The sequence below is a fragment of the Danio rerio genome, chromosome 3, assembly GCF_052040795.2.
Source record: "Danio rerio strain M-AB ecotype USA chromosome 3, GRCz13ab, whole genome shotgun sequence".
NCBI lineage: Eukaryota > Metazoa > Chordata > Actinopteri > Cypriniformes > Danionidae > Danio > Danio rerio.
In genome coordinates, this window is record NC_141023.1 from 61,563,192 (window position 1) to 61,580,286 (window position 17,095).

Genomic DNA, 17,095 nt, shown 5'->3' on the forward strand with positions numbered 1-17,095 from the left:
GTAGCACATCCTCGTGCTGTCTGTAATAGTGTTGTCCCGATACTGAACTTTTAAAAACGTCCATTTCCCGCTAACAATTAAACGCCGTTGAGCGCGTTCATAAACGCCGATATATGCTCAACAGAAATGACTGTGATTGGCTGTGAAGGCAATCAGTATACCGCTCTTTACAGATAGAAGAACATTGTAGCGTTTTAAAGCTGTGAAGATCAGTGTATTTATCAGTGGATCGCTCGTCCGTGTTTGCACTCGGTAAATATCGGTGAAGTTCAGTGAATTCTGATGACCTTCGCGGCCAATCACAGTCATTTCTGTTGAGCACGTGAACACAATGGCAAATCAGCGCTTTTTAAGAACGCCATCAACAGTGCCTTAAATGTTAACGAGAAATGGATGTTTTTAAATTTCAGCACCCAAATTTTGTATAGTGACAACTCTAATGTAGTGAAAGAATCAGTTCATTAACTTAAGTTTGATAAAAGGCATCTAAACCGTGTGTTTGGGGGAAAAATAATGTTAGCTAACTAATGTCATTTCCCTTAACTTCCCTTAAGTCCAATATCCCTTTTTATTTTTACTTTTCATTCAGAACGGACCTCGGACTCGGAAGGCGGTGACATTATACATTTCTGTCTCTTCACTGATAAGATATACAGCCAGGTACACAACATTCCTCTGTGACTCAGGCGATACTTCCTGGTTTCGTCTCGATTTCACTGATTAAAATGGCAGCCGCGTGAAATCGCATGTGTTTTCTTAAATTGCAGCATGTTAAGCTCTTTTGGCCACCATTTAGACCTCTTATTTATTTATTTATTTATACATCATTTGTAAATAAAGATATTACAGTGGTAGCCTATAGAAAAATCCTTACATTTAGGTAAAAGTTGAACTCTGAGCTTCGAGATGTCATTCTGTGACAGCAAACAACTTACCAACTTTTTTAACTGGTATTTAAAGATATAGATTACAACTTTCAACGAAATATAATCGACAAATTCTATGTTAAAAAATGTATTAATTTTTCCTTGGATGGAATTAGCTCTCTTTCTCTCTTACCGTGTTTTAACACAGCCAGCAGAGGGCAGCAGAAGATTTACCACTCTCTCTAATCACCAGAGAAGAAGAAGACTCACAGTCAGACACTGGCTGTTTCTCAATATGCGTTCTTCAGCGGTCTTGCGTCCTCGTGTTCTCGTGAAACGTCATCATCAGCTGCCTAAGTTCAGTTCCAATACTCAAGACCGCAAGTACGGAGGACGCGTGAAACTTCCCGGATGTGTTCTTGATATCGAGGACGCACCGATGCAGACTTCAACAGCGAGCTCGCTCTGGAAGTCCCAGAAGTCATTGCGACTGGAGGTGGGAAGCGCAGCATTTTATTTAGATTTATTATTAAAGTTCAGAGATATTACTTATTTACCTCAGGAGTTTCCCTAAATGAAACGGTATGGGTAAACATTAACATGAACATCTTAATAAAGGAATAAACACATTAATTGTGTTTGTTTGATGAAATTTGTATTAAAATTTGTTTTATTTATATTGTGCAGAGTATATTTATAATGCTTTTATGCTAAGTATATATTTTGAAGAGGGGGGAAACAATAAATCGTTGTATGAAGGCTGTAATTTTTAAATAATTTCCATTTAAAACGCGTGAAGGTCATGTGACCATCAGGAAGAACGCAGCATCCCATTTCTCAAAGGACGCGTTCTCTGCCCTCGCGGTCTCCTGAGTTCGTTCTTCCGAGGACACCTGGCAAGACCGCACTCTACAAGAACGCAAGTCCATTCTCTGCGTTCTTGGAATTGAGAAACAGCCATAGGCATGCACTAAATTCCAGGGGTTTCATTACCACGACGTAAAATGGGCGTGGCTTGGTCGGCGTTTGGGAAACGCCCCCTTAAAGAAAAAAACAATACTGAGAGGTCACCGATCATGCGCAGTACATGTTCTTTTTTAGCGCGGTCATTTCAAACCGGATGATTATGGATAAAGAACCTACCGCGGTGGATAACGAAGGAAAAAAACAATCATACAGGTTATTTTTTGTTTTTGTTTTTATAATGTTATATTTTAAAGATTTCATTAGCAAAAACAGATGACCTCGTTTTACTCCGTTTTACTGTCTCTGGGCTTTTGTACTTCCATGGTAACGTAAACCAAGTAATAATGGTTGTGGTAAGATTAACCGTGTTTTTGTAGTTTAAAATATGGTATTCAGTCATGTTTAAACAAATAAATACCACATTTTTCTGTAATAAACCGTGGATAATTTTTCTTTCTCAATCTTAGTTAATTAACATAACTCATATTTATTTTCTATTTTTATTTAAAGTCATCATACACAAAACAACTGGGATCAGGACAGGTATCTGATGTCAACTAATATAAAAATGATCATACATGAAACACCTGGGATCAGGACAGGTATCTGATGTTAACTAATATAAAAGTGATCATACATGAAACCCCTGAGATCAGGACAGGTATCTGATGTTACTGTATATAAAAGTGATCATACATGAAACCCCTGAGATCAGGACAGGTATCTGATGTTACTGTATATAAAAGTGATCATGCATGAAACCCCTGGGATCAGGACAGGTATCTGATGTTACTGTATATAATATAAAAGTGATCATACATGAAACCCCTGAGATCAGGACAGGTATCTGATGTTACTGTATATAATATAAAAGTGATCATACATGAAACCCCTGAGATCAGGACAGGTATCTGATGTTACTGTATATAAAAGTGATCATACATGAAACCCCTGAGATCAGGACAGGTATCTGATGTTACTGTATATAAAAGTGATCATACATGAAACACCTGAGATCAGGACAGGTATCTGATGTTACTGTATATAATATAAAAGTGATCATACATGAAACACCTGAGATCAGGACAGGTATCTGATGTTAATGTATATAATATAAAAGTGATCATACATGAAACCCCTGGAATCAGGACAGGTATCTGATGTTAACTAATATAAAAGTGATCATACATGAAACCCCTGAGATCAGGACAGGTATCTGATGTTACTGTATATAAAAGTGATCATACATGAAACCCCTGAGATCAGGACAGGTATCTGATGTTACTGTATATAAAAGTGATCATACATGAAACCCCTGGGATCAGGACAGGTATCTGATGTTACTGTATATAAAAGTGATCATACATGAAACCCCTGAGATCAGGACAGGTATCTGATGTTACTGTATATAAAAGTGATCATACATGAAACCCCTGGGATCAGGACAGGTATCTGATGTTAATGTATATAATATAAAAGTGATCATGCATGAAACCCCTGGGATCAGGACAGGTATCTGATGTTAATGTATATAATATAAAAGTGATCATACATGAAACCCCTGGGATCAGGACAGGTATCTGATGTTACTGTATATAATATAAAAGTGATCATACATGAAACCCCTGGGATCAGGACAGGTATCTGATGTTACTGTATATAAAAGTGATCATACATGAAACCCCTGAGATCAGGACAGGTATCTGATGTTACTGTATATAATATAAAAGTGATCATACATGAAACCCCTGAGATCAGGACAGGTATCTGATGTTAATGTATATAATATAAAAGTGATCATACATGAAACCCCTGGGATCAGGACAGGTATCTGATGTTACTGTATATAATATAAAAGTGATCATACATGAAACCCCTGGGATCAGGACAGGTATCTGATGTTAATGTATATAAAAGTGATCATACATGAAACACCTGGGATCAGGACAGGTATCTGATGTTACTGTATATAAAAGTGATCATACATGAAACCCCTGGGATCAGGACAGGTATCTGATGTTAATGTATATAATATAAAAGTGATCATACATGAAACACCTGGGATCAGGACAGGTATCTGATGTTACTGTATATAATATAAAAGTGATCATACATGAAACCCCTGGGATCAGGACAGGTATCTGATGTTAATGTATATAATATAAAAGTGATCATACATGAAACACCTGGGATCAGGACAGGTATCTGATGTTACTGTATATAAAAGTGATCATACATGAGACCCCTGGGATCAGGACAGGTATCTGATGTTACTGTATATAAAAGTGATCATACATGAAACCCCTGAGATCAGGACAGGTATCTGATGTTACTGTATATAAAAGTGATCATACATGAGACCCCTGAGATCAGGACAGGTATCTGATGTTACTGTATATAAAAGTGATCATACATGAGACCCCTGGGATCAGGACAGGTATCTGATGTTAACTAATATAAAAGTGATCATACATGAAACCCCTGAGATCAGGACAGGTATCTGATGTTACTGTTTATGATATATAAAGTATTTGACACAAAAGCCCTGGGATCGGGACAGGTATCTTAAGTTATAACAGTATTAATGTAATCTGAGAGGTAACTTAAGTTAATTTGTTTAATATAACATACACTGATTTCACATGAAACACCTGATCAGGACAGCTATTTTAAAGTACTGCATATAAAAGGCATTGGACACAAAACCCCTGCGAATACGTACAGGTATTTGAATCAAACGGCTGTTTTCACAATCTGCGCATGATCCGTGACCTATGCAAATTCACATATAGGCCACGCCCACTGGATGACGTAATAGCGGTTACGCTGTACTGAAACCCCTGGAAAACTGCTGGTGTGTTTTGATTACTTGTGAGCAAACATTTCAAACTCAAAAGCAGAAGAAAATGAATTTTTGATAACTATAAAAAAATCATATATTGGCTAGATGAGGAAAACGGATAAGTGAACTCTGTAATAATAGCAGCAGTGTTTAAAATCAGAGCAAAATGAGCCGAAAAAGAGCTCTGATTGCGGACACTTTCTGTTTGAAGAGACGCAGATGTGCAGCTGACAGTTTAACGGGAGAGACTCACGGTAAGACTCGTAATTCACATTTATCCTCATACATTTGGGGACTGAAAGGACATAAATTAATGCATTGTTTTCAATATGTTTTTGTGATAATCTTGCTTCAACTAACATCAAACTAAATCTTGAAACTGAAATATCTTTACTAATCAAATAAACTCAAAATATCAATGTTATGACAAATAATAAATAATGTAGTTAATACACCTTGTTAAAAACGAGTTTCTCTATTGGTATAAAAATGAACCATGGATTTACAACATAAAAAAACATGGTTTATGCAGTCAATCAAGGGCCATATATACTTGCAAAATAAAAGGAAGTTTTGCAAACAAAAGTAAATTATTGATTAATAAAGAAAAAGCAATGCAAATCTCCAATAATCGCAAAGAGAAAATTAATTCCTGGGGGAAAAAATCTAACAAAAATAAAGAACTGCAAAGGGAAAATTAAGTTTAGAGAAATAAAAATTAAATTTGCTAACAAAAAAAAAAAACTTGCAAATAAAATCAAGCAGTAATAAAAACTAAAATATTTGCAATTAATAATAAAAAAAACTTTCTATATTTGCAAAACATTTTATAGCATCGCCTATACAAAACCAAACGTTACAAGGAGACTTGGGCCCAGACCTAGTGGGCTGTAAGACCACCTTGTTGATACTGTGTATCCAGGTGATGACATCGCCTTAATGGAGGCAGGTGGGCGCTAGAGCAGGGATGTCAAACTTTATTCCTGGAGGGCCGCAGCCCTGCACAGTTTAGTTCCAACTCTAATTAAACGCACCCGATCAAACTAATTGAGTCCTTCAGGCTTGTTTGAAACCTACAGGTAAGTGTGTCGGAGCAGGGTTGGAACTAAACTGCGCAGGGCTGCGGCCCTCCTGGAATTACGTTTGACATCCCTGGGCTAGAGGATGACACTGGAGTGGATTTTCACTCCTGTCCCATCCCACTCCCACAGAAAGAAATCTTGTACCGTCCACTCACAGACCCATGTTTAAAGAATAAGTGAAGTGCAAAGTGAAGAGCGGGGCGCAGTATTAAATACAACGTGTGATTTTTCAGGGTTTTTTAATTTTAATAAATTTGCAACAATTTCAAAGAATCAAAAAAAAAATGAAAATTACATTGTCATTATGGGGTAATGTGTGTAGAATTTTGAGGAAATAAATGAATTTAACCCATTTCGGAATAAAGCTGTAGCATTTGAAAAATGTGGAAAGTGAAGCACTATGAATACTTTCCCGATGTACTGTATGAATTGGTGGGACAAAAAAATGGTGATTCTTTGTGTAACGATTCTCAAAAGTTAAGAATCGATTTTGTTTTCAAATTAGATGACAATGAGGCAAGCTTGCGCAGACACAAGCTCTAAATTGAAAAATTATAATAGTTAAATTCTTTAAAATAGTTTCAATTATTGTTTAAAAAATAATTGTAAGCCGGTGTGCTTGAAATGTTACATGCAGTTTGCTATTTTAAATAGATGAATTTTGATATATTTAGAGCTTTGGGTGTTGCCACCAAAAAAAACTATAATGTACTTTTTAATCTTTTAAAACCTATTTTAAGGTCAAAATTATTAGCCTCTTTCAGCATTTTTTTTCTGATAGTCTACAGAACAGCCCATCATTATACAATAACTTGCCTAATTACTCTATTCACCTTATTCTCAGCTGTTGAGCGGGCGCTGACATTTGAATCTTTTTGTCTCGCGACTTCCGGTCACATTCACTTTCATTCATTTTTTGACGTTAACAACTGCTCGTTACGCTGCTTGATGTTGCAATTTAATATTTTCTTATTATATTATGCTACTTGGTCTGTGTAGTCATGCAAACATTTGTTTGTTGAGCAAGTAGTTTGGCCATTTTCTGCCGTTTATTATTCCTAGTCATTTCTCCCATAGGCGACTGAATCGGAAGTTCTAAGACAATCGCGAAAACAGGCGCACTTCCGCATTTTAGAATAAGGTCAATATCTTGCCTAGTTAACCTAATTGACCCAATTAAGCCTTTAAATGTCAAAGTAAGCTGTATAGAAGTGTCTTGAAAAATATCTAGTCAAATATTATTTATATATATATATATATATATATATATATATATATATATATATATATATATATATATATATATATTACTTTGTTTTTTATTATTGCTTTTTCTAATCTGGTGTTTTAATTTTTCTTTCAGAGCTTGTTCATTTGTTCATGATCCTTTGACAAAATAAATAATTTGAAACATTCTAATCATTAAACACAAGTAGTAACACTAATTCTAGTTAGAATGTAAAGAGATAAATGCAAAATGGGAAAAAATTGGTTAAGACTTCCGACTCTATTGATTAGGCATGTCATTGGACAACAGTAGTTCGTTTTGTAGCCAATCCGCTTGTTAAGTGTGACGTCACGCGAATCGGCTTCCGGGTCCAAACGCTCTATTCAGCTGTATGGGGAGACTCATGAAATGGTAATAATAAACATTTACAAAGCGATTTAATACTCTCGATAATCACGATCGCAGTATATATGTCCATGCCTAATATCCAATGGCCAGAAAGTGATTAATTTTTTTATAAATTGTTAAAATTTGTTAAATTTACTTTAATGTGTGATATAAATAAAAAGTGATCATAAACAAATAATTTCTCAACTCAAATGAGTGGCGGCTTGGACCTGCAAACAGTATTACATATGTCACAAACACGTCACCACTTAACAAGCTGATAGGGGGAAAAGCCTTAATACTGTTGACCTTGGCAGGTTTTTTTAATCTACCCAAATGAAAAGAAATAAGACTTTTTTCCCCAGAAAAGAGAAACGATGCACTTGTGTCTGATGTTTATTCTTCAGACGGAGCCACTGATATTCGCTCAAGCATACAGTATTTGATGACGCTGTTTTCACGCAAACTTTTCAACGACACACTTCCTCCAGTGGTCCTGAAACACCAGCTGTACAGTTTACACACTGACAAAACCTCAGTGGACAAGCATGTGGTAAGACCATAGTGTTACCTATAAAACATATTGATTTAAGCCAGGGGTGCTGGTGTCCTGCAGATTTTAGCTCTAACTTGCATCAGAAGTCCTGCACGGATGTTTCCAGAAAGCCCAGTCAGAGCTTGATTAGCTAGCCCAGGTGTGTCTGATTGGGGTTGTAGCTAAACTTTGCAGGATACTGGCCTTCCAGCACAAAGTTTGGGGAACCCTGATCTAAGCAAATTGTGGAAAGCTTGACTGTGTCGATTTCTCCATATGCTCAGAATGATTTGCGTGAAAACGGCGAGCTGCTGATGTTCCAGCTGGGCTTCGACTCGGAGGCCTTCGCTTTGGTGTTTGCTGAGGATTACAGAGCCAAAGTCCTTCAAGAGGAAGCTGGAAGAAAAACCCTGGGAACCGCTGAGAAGTTTCTGGATAAGCTCATTCCCGGCTGCTCCGATTTAAGTTTCAACAAAGACAAAATGCTGAAAGAGTTCCTCTTCTCCGACTCTGAGATCACGTAAGGGAAATGACACATTTTTGGGGGGCTGACCAATATGACAGCTTATTAATGACTTACAAGTATTCTCATATCCTGATAAAGATGTTATGTATCACAAAATAATAGTGTTTTTGAAGCGCCGTTTACTCAAGCAATGAATGCATGCAATACATGGACACCAATACTCAGATTTTAATATCATTAAGACAATACTCTGATTAAGAGTCTACCATGTAAACAGCGATTTTTGAGTACCATAATTCGACTGAAGTCCATATATATATATATATATATATATATATATATATATATATATATATATAGTAAGGGTGTCACGATTTCGATTTTTAATCGAAATCGATCGAAATTTATGCTTAACTTTGATTATCGAATCAAAAAATAGAATCGTCGATGCTGCCACGCCCCCATGTCACGTTAGCTTGGCTTGCCAAGCGGGAAACAAACAGGCTTGTTGAAGTGCTTGTTGAACTGCAGAAGCAGGAGACCCGTCGACAGAGCTTAAACCCTCTCCTCTTTCAATGAAGTCGCCAGTGTGGAAGTATTTTGGATTTCCAGTGAGTTATGTTGACAACGTTCGTGTTGTCGACGAAAAAAACACAGTTTGCAAGCTCTGCTATGTACGTATTATGGTTGGGATGATAGACGATGGGCGCATCGCGATCCTCCGCCCCGCACCCGTTGCAAATCCGCTCGTGAAAAGTACACACTCAGGCCCTGTTTACACTGTCTTTGTTTTTAAATGGCATTTTAGAACGACAACGATCCACATCCACACTGGCGTGTAGCGTTTCTGAGCAGCCCTCCTTCCTCTCTACCGCTGAAAACGCACATCACGTGACCACACACACTCATTCACACACAGACACAGACGCACACACATTGTCATGCGCTCGAGACAGCAAGTCAAGGCAGTCAGCGGGTCAGTAGACTGCTTCCATCTTTTACTTTCACACAAGTACTTAGTCATTTTAGCGAACACCTCAGATACTGTTGGCTGGTTCCTGTTGGTTGTGCACCTTTTTTATCGACGCCATTCTAACGACACAGATCACTGCCTTTTCACGAGTCCTGCAGAAAAAAGTGATTGAGAGGTGGTAATTATGTGTGTATCTTGCCTTTTTTCATTTACTGTATGATTTGTTTATGGGTAAAACAAAGACCATGCAGGTCAGGTAGTTTAAACGGTAGGCTACTTATAATTAATTCGTTATTAATTAATTATTTATTCATAATCGAATCGAATCGTGACTTTAGAATCGAAAATGTAATCGAATCGAGGATTTGGAGGATCGTGACACCCTTAATATATATATACATATATATATATAGTGATTTTCAAAAGTACTGCACTGCATTTGTAAACGCTTATTATTACCATTTGCTGAGTGTCTCCATACAGTTTCATATAGTGCTTTTAAGCCACTTCGCTTGACGTCACACTTAAGCGGATACCATATAATCCACATGAACCATGCAAGTTCACTCAGATTGCCCCCAGTGGTGAATGATTGAATTATCTTAACCCAAGATTCATTTTACACGTCTTTAGGTGTTTTAATGAGACATTTGCAAAATTAAAAGAATTAATATTAGTTAATAGTTTCTTGTTGTCCTGCTTAGCGTAGCCCACTATGGAACAAATGATTTAAGCCTTGAAAATTGGAAAAAGCGTTGTTTCTTAATCACTAAGATACAGTTGAAGTCAGAATTTTTAGCCCCCTGAATTATTAGCACCCCTGTTTATTTTTTCCCCAATTTCTGTTAACGGAGAAAATATTTTTTTCAACACATTTCTAATCATAATAGTTGTAATAACTCATTTCTAATAACTGATTTATTTTATCTTTGCCATGATAACAGTAAGTAATATTTGACTAAATATTTTTTAAGACACTTCTATACAGCTTAAAGTGACATTTAAAGGCTTAACTAGGTTAATAAGGTTAACTAGGCAGGTTAGAGTAATTAGGCAAGTTATTGTATAACGATGGGTTGTTCTGTAGACTATCAGGAAAAATATAGCTTTAGGGGCTAATAACTGACCTTAAAATGTTTTTTAAAAAATTAAAAACTGCTTTTATTCTAGCCGAAATAAAACAAATCCGTTTTTTTCCATAAGAAAAAATATTATCAGACATACTGTGAAAATTTTCTTGCTCTGTTAAACATCATTTGGGAAATATTTAAAAAAGAAGAAAAAATTGAAGGGGGGGGGGGTCTAATCATTCTGACTTCAACTGTATAGTATCTTTTAATATTCTATATATTGACCACATGGAAAGGACAATTGTTACATTTGACAGTATATACTCAAAAATTTACTCATTCATATGTGCATATTTATCTCAGGTTATTCAGAACTTCGGGGCAGATGTTTGATGTAAAGTCTAATATATATACCAGTGAAATCTAAAATGTTTTTTTAAAAATTAATAATTACAGGCCCAACATAAAATATTGCTAAATAAATTGCTAAATGCTATTATTATACACAGTATCAACAAGGTGGTCTTACTATTATTCGTATTCATGTTAGCATCTTCATGGTGGAGTGTAAGATTGGACTCTTCCAAAGGATATAACACTAGAGACTGGGGCTGTTTCTCAATTCCAAGAACACAAAGAACGGACTTGTGTTCTTGTGGAGACGGTCTTGCCAGGTGTGGTCGGAAGAACGAACTCAGGAGACCGCGAGGGCAGAGAACACGTCCTTTGAGAAATGGGATGCTGCGTTCTTCCTGATGGTCACGTGACCTTCACGCGTTTTAAATAGTAAATTATTTAAACATTACAGCACTCGTACAATGATTTATTGTTTCCCCCCTCTTCAAAATATATACTTTGCATAAAAACATTATAAATATACAACACACAATATAAATAAAACACATTTTAATACGAATTTCAGCAAACAAACACCCTTAATGTGTTTATTCCTTTATTAAGATGTTCATGGTCATGTTTACTTTCACCTTTTCCTTTACGGAAACTCCTGAGGTAAATAAGTGACATCTCTGAACTTTAAAAATAAATCTAAATAAAATGCAGCGCTTCCCACCTCCAGTCGCAATGACTTCTGGGACTTCCAGAGCGAATTCGGTGCTCAAGTCCGCATCAGTGCGTCCTCGATATCAAGATCACATCCGGGAAGTTTCACGCGTCCTCCGTACTTGCGGTCTTGAGTATTGGAACTGAACTTTCACGGTACGGTAATACCTCGGTATGAATGTCACGGTACGGTATTTATTGAATCATTTACAGGAAAAAACAAAACTTATGAAAATACTCCAAAAAAGTGCCAAAAGTGTCAATGACATAAAAATTAGCCATCTATCTGTAAGCTTTGAAACAGGAACTTCAATTTTAATAACCAAAAATTATTAAACCATGTAAAAACAATAAAGTTTCAATTTAGTATTGTTGAAAACTCATCACATTCAACATTTAATCACACTCAGCCCATCTACCCAGATGAGAGCTCTGCTAGTCGGACTTCTCATCAAGCATCTCCCGCTGGATCTAATCTCACTATATTTATTAAACGGGATATTTCATTTATCTTGTTGTCTTTATCTAACGACATATTCCCTGACTTTGGTCATTGGAATCTATTACTTGTTCTCAGGTAACGTGTTTTGGCTGAGCGCAAAGATAAGTTAATGATTAATGTAACCACGTACATTCTGTATATTGACTGATCGCTTGCCTTTATTTCCTATAATGTATAAACTTATTGTATTTTATACTTTTAAAATGGCCATTATCGATTATTAAAACTGATACTCAGCAAAAGAGAGGCTGTGTTTCGTATTTTCACTGGAATTGAAAGGAGGCAGTTGTAATCGGCTCCGTTTTGTTATAAATATCCACACAGTGAAGATGACGCTCATATATGCAGCACGACGCCTCAACATGTCTGCTGTCTAAGTTGCTAATATTAAAATGAAAATAGGCAGTTCCTTAAATCATGTTTACATTTTATTGTTGATAAAGTGAAACAACGTAGCCAGGGTGATGTGAATGAAGTTATAAAGTACACTGTTCCCTTTGAAGATTTACCCGTGTCCTCGGTATAGTCTGCTTTTCCATATCAAACTGAGAAGAAGAGATGCAGCCTTGATCAAACTTGCGAAGTCTGAACTTACACGGAGAAGATGCAGGACTGAACTGTGCGTGCTAGGCTACTTAATATTCAGGAAAAGCCCCAATCAGAGAGGCGAACGTCTGCAGCCCCGCCTCCGTTTTCAGATGTCTTCGTTTTCCATCATCCACACTGAGACATTATCCACACATTTCGAAACGCTCCGTTTTCGGCGCTCGAGAACTCCGGCGTAGTGTGGACGGTTGGCGTAACCGTAGCAAAACTTATGCGTTTTCAAACTAAAACGCATTAGTGTAAACGGGGCCTTAGAATTTTCCAGCTCTTTTCATCCCCGCTTCTAGCAGCACACTCCATTTCCGCATTACTGGATCTGTAGCGACAACAGACCGCAAGGGATGATGGTCAAGCATGGGCTGATGGGTATTGTAGTTTTCGCTACCTCCCGTTCGCTTCATTCGCCTAAGCAAATTTTCTCAGAAGACCTATAGTTTTACCGAGTCATGCGACTTTGGTAATATCGAAAAAAATTAATATTGCGGTATGACGGTATTTACAATACCGTTACATCCCTAGTTGCTACCCATATCAAACACACCTGAACCGATTAATTAGGACCTGAACACCACGTGATAATTACAGGCAGGTGTGTTTGATATTGATTGCAACTGAAATCTGCAGGAAGGTGGCTCTGCAGGAACAGGGTTGGACACCCCTGGACTAGAGCACAGTATTAAATGCTAAACGTTTTAATTTATCTGTATGATATACATTGTCTTATTGCACAGCCCTAAGTGTTTGCATGTTGATGGTGTCTGGTGCTTTATTTGAAGAAGTTTTTGTGCCTTCAGGCAGCTGGTGAAGTCTGGTCTCCTCACTGTGAGAGATGCAGGCAGCTGGTGGCTCTCAATCCCAAACTCTGGCAGATTCATTAAGTACTTCATTAAAGGTAGGTCTTTTTTTTGTGTGTGTGTGGTTTTCCTTTAATCACTACATTTTAGGGTGCTTTCACACCTGTGGATCGATTCAGTTGTTCCGAAACAGAGATTAAAATTGTTACATTGTTGCTCTTTGCTCTTGGAGCGGTTCGCTTTCACACTGTAAAGTTTCTAATCGAACCAAAAGAGCTAAAACAAGTCACGTGTGAGTAAACTCTCCTTACATTGGTCAGAGTGTCAGGGTTTATTTTGCAGCGTCCCGCTCAGCTGTCAGGAGAGGTTTGGTGGTGATTGACAGGGTGCGCGCGAGTGACGTGTCTGAGGAAAGACGCGGTTGGGAGGGGTGAGAAGGGTGCGCGACGATGCCTATTTGAGGACCAGGAGGGAGACGCGAGATTACCGGGAGATCATCACTCGATTGCGGGCATCCGGAGACTCGCGAAACTTCCCGCCCTACCTATAATTCTCTCTTCATATAGCCATAAGCCTATTACATATCCATAAAACACTGTGATATAACCGCGCTCGGATCGGATCGCTTTCTCACTGGAATCGAACCGCTCCAGGGTTCGTTTCAATCGAGCCGAGACCACCTCATTCAAGCGATCTCGGAGTGATTACTTTGGTGCGGAACAGAGCGCGATTGCCCTGTTCACATATGCCAATCGAACCGCGCTAACTGGGCAAACGAGACACGTTCCGAAACAAAAGTGTAGGTGTGAAAGCACCCTTAATCTGCAATTTAAAATCCCATGTTTTGCTATCCAGGATCGAGTAACTCATCTAACATTTGTGCCATTTTTAAAGGCAAAATAAACACATTTTGAGATTTCCAAATCTAGATTATTAAAAAAAACAACAACAACCCTAATAAAACAGCTGATCCAAATAATCGAGGTGTTCAGTGTTGCCAACTTAGCATTTTTGTCGCTAGATTTAGCGACTTTTAAGACCCCCCTAGTAACAAATTTTCAAAAAAGCGACTAGCGACAAATCTAGTGACTTTTTTGTGTGTTACTGGAGATTTTTTATAGGCTGTCATTTGTTGTCCATACTGTACCATCTCTACCTTCTCAACGAGCTGCGGGTGATGCCGCCGGCCCCTCCCCCGCCTCAGAGCACTGACAGGTGGCTCAGTCCTCGTACAGCAGTCTCTTTCCCACCTGCAGCCCGAGAGCAGATCTCTCCTATTTCTCTTATACAGTCAAACCGATATGCTTCTCCTTTATTTTAACACTTTAATTTGACCGTTTATTCTTTTCTTGTTTACAATCACAGATATTTTAGTGAGAGTTTCAGAACTTGTCTGAGTTTATTACGTCTGAGAGATTACTGCAAATTCACTACACGTCTATTAGAGCTGCACGATTCTGGCTAAATGAGAATCGTGATTTTTTTGCTTAAAATAAAGATCACGATTTTCTCACGATTCTGTAGATGTAAAAACAGGTAGGGTAAAAACAAACATATGGCACAACATCGATAATATTGTGTGTAGGTCTACTGGTTTCTATAAATAATTCTATTCTACTTATAATAATTCTGATGTTGAATTATTATGTTTGAGATATATGCTTGCAATCTGTCATATTAGACAATTTTATTCACTGGTAAAATCAGACATTTGCCATTATCAGATTATATTCAACATTATATAGGCTGGAGTAGTTATACTGACATTGCAAACATTTATTTTCATGCACAACTGTGGGTTCGCTATGAAAGAAAAACATATCAAATGCTTGTCGTAATCATAACTCTAAAATGCGATATAAGAAATTTTAATGAAGTGCACGCTTTCGGTTTCATTTTGACTGCTAAGTGCTGTTCATACTTCGCGCGCCACTCCCAAGAGATCACTCTGTGCCACAAACTGAATATTATTTACAACTTTCTTACCTGTTAGTCGCAACATGCAGGTTCTGTTCACTAAAGTAGACGCGCATGCGTCTATCATTAAGTAGAGAGCGCGCGCCCTCTCTGTGATAACAGCTCATGGTCAGCAGCTCACGTCATGTTTGATTTCCAGATCGCGAAAACATCATTACATGAAGACAAAAATTACATTTTTAGGTGAATTATATTTTATAAATAAAGTATGTGACTCATTCAACATCATTTGGAGGTGTTAATGTCGCTGAGCAACGTGTGTGAAACAATAAAAAGACTCGCGCAGCCGCCTTTTCTTCTCTCCTGAACTTGAAAATATGATTGGCAGAATCGTAGAAATGCTGGATTAAGGGGGTCTAGGGGGTCGAATCGAGATCGCGATCTTTTAACGATTAATTGTGCAGCTCTAACGTCTATATTGATATACAGTATTCAAACAGCAATAAATTTACTTAAATTGACATGCTTACATAAAGCATAGTGCAAATATAAATACTCCTTTATTTACCAAAGGCTGTTAAACAAACAGAAATGGTAGAACGTGATGACGTCAGTAATATGCAAATTAACGTATTATGTAATCTAACGACTTTAGCGATTTTTCAGGGAGAATTTAGCGCCTTTTCGTTGAAAATATTTGGCAACAGTGGAGGTGTTCAAAAGAGTCTCGAACACCTTGATTAGTTGCATCAGCTGTTTGATTAGGGTTGGAGCAGAATTGTGCAGAGCCGCAGCCCTCCAGGAATTGAGTTTGAGACCCATGCAGTTAAAAGAAAATGGACTTATTACATGATAATTGAAGCTAAATTTAGGATTCTGGAGTATATATAGTGCACAAAATTACTTTCAGATCATGCCATTTGAATCATTAAAAACTTAAAAAAAAGAAATTTTAGATACAATTTTGAATAACTCATATTAAAGATATTAAGACAAGATTGGATTTCGGGATCTAATCCCAATTCAGAATCCATTTCTTCTTTTGTATAAGGCTTTTTTTTCAAGGTGTCGTCTAAAGTTCAATCAGATTAGTGTTGAACTATAAGGCTGCTTTTTCTAACAGGGCGTAAAGCTGTACTTAACATGGTGAAGAAATCCAAATACAGTGAAATCTTAAGGACTGAGCTGGAGGAGCGTCGCACAACTGCACAGGTTAAGTTCCAGATGAAGTATCACGTTCATGATATCATTGGAGCAGACTTAGTAGAATGGTAAGACAACCACATGGTAATGTAGCTTTGAGCTGTAATTATGTGGACAGCGTGTGATGCCTAAAATATCATCTTTTGTGTGTTTGCAGTATACAGACCACATCAGGGACAGTATTACGATACGTGGACGGAAACAACTAACACTTTTTTTATGATTTTCCTATTGTACAAAATGGATTGTAGATGTATTTATTGCTATATTTTTGTTTGTAAAACAGAAGAAGCTGTGCACAATGCTGTAATAAAAGTTTGCCAAACACTCTTTGTGTTTTCAAAGCTCTGGAATGTCTTTAGTGAAGAGTTTCAGACTAGTGATGCTTTCAATTCAACTCATCTTTATTTCTCTAGAGCAGGGGTCACCAAACTTGTTCCTTGAGGGCTGGTGTCCTGCAGATTTTTAGCTCTCATTCTAATCAAACACACTTGAATGTGTGATGGATCCATGCTTTCATGGTGTTGACGCCAAATTCTGACCCTACCGTCCAAATGTTGCAGCAGAAATCGAGAGTCATCAGACCAGGCAACGTT

At 37.5% G+C, this 17,095-nt stretch overlaps 1 protein-coding gene across 1 annotated transcript; it reads left to right on the top strand.

Annotated features, from left to right (window-relative positions):
* Positions 1–1,948: 1,948 nt before the first annotated feature.
* LOC137487187 (winged helix repair factor 1) lies at positions 1,949–16,828 on the top strand. The gene is made up of 6 exons (XM_087245323.1): positions 1,949–4,928; positions 7,779–7,924; positions 8,191–8,426; positions 13,380–13,477; positions 16,420–16,567; positions 16,657–16,828. The coding sequence occupies exons 1-6, from the start codon at positions 4,841–4,843 to the stop codon at positions 16,706–16,708; spliced, it is 768 nt and encodes a 255-aa protein (XP_087101449.1). The 5' UTR covers positions 1,949–4,840; the 3' UTR covers positions 16,709–16,828.
* Positions 16,829–17,095: the final 267 nt, after the last annotated feature.

Excerpts from the sequence above, each read along its gene's own strand:
- LOC137487187 (XM_087245323.1), top strand. The coding sequence starts at position 4,841 with ATGAGCCGAAAAAGAGCTCTGATTGCGGACACTTTCTGTTTGAAGAGA. Across the intron at positions 7,925-8,190 it reads CCTCAGTGGACAAGCATGTG|AATGATTTGCGTGAAAACGG; the intron begins GTAAGACCATAG and ends CCATATGCTCAG. Across the intron at positions 13,478-16,419 it reads CATTAAGTACTTCATTAAAG|GGCGTAAAGCTGTACTTAAC; the intron begins GTAGGTCTTTTT and ends TTTTTCTAACAG.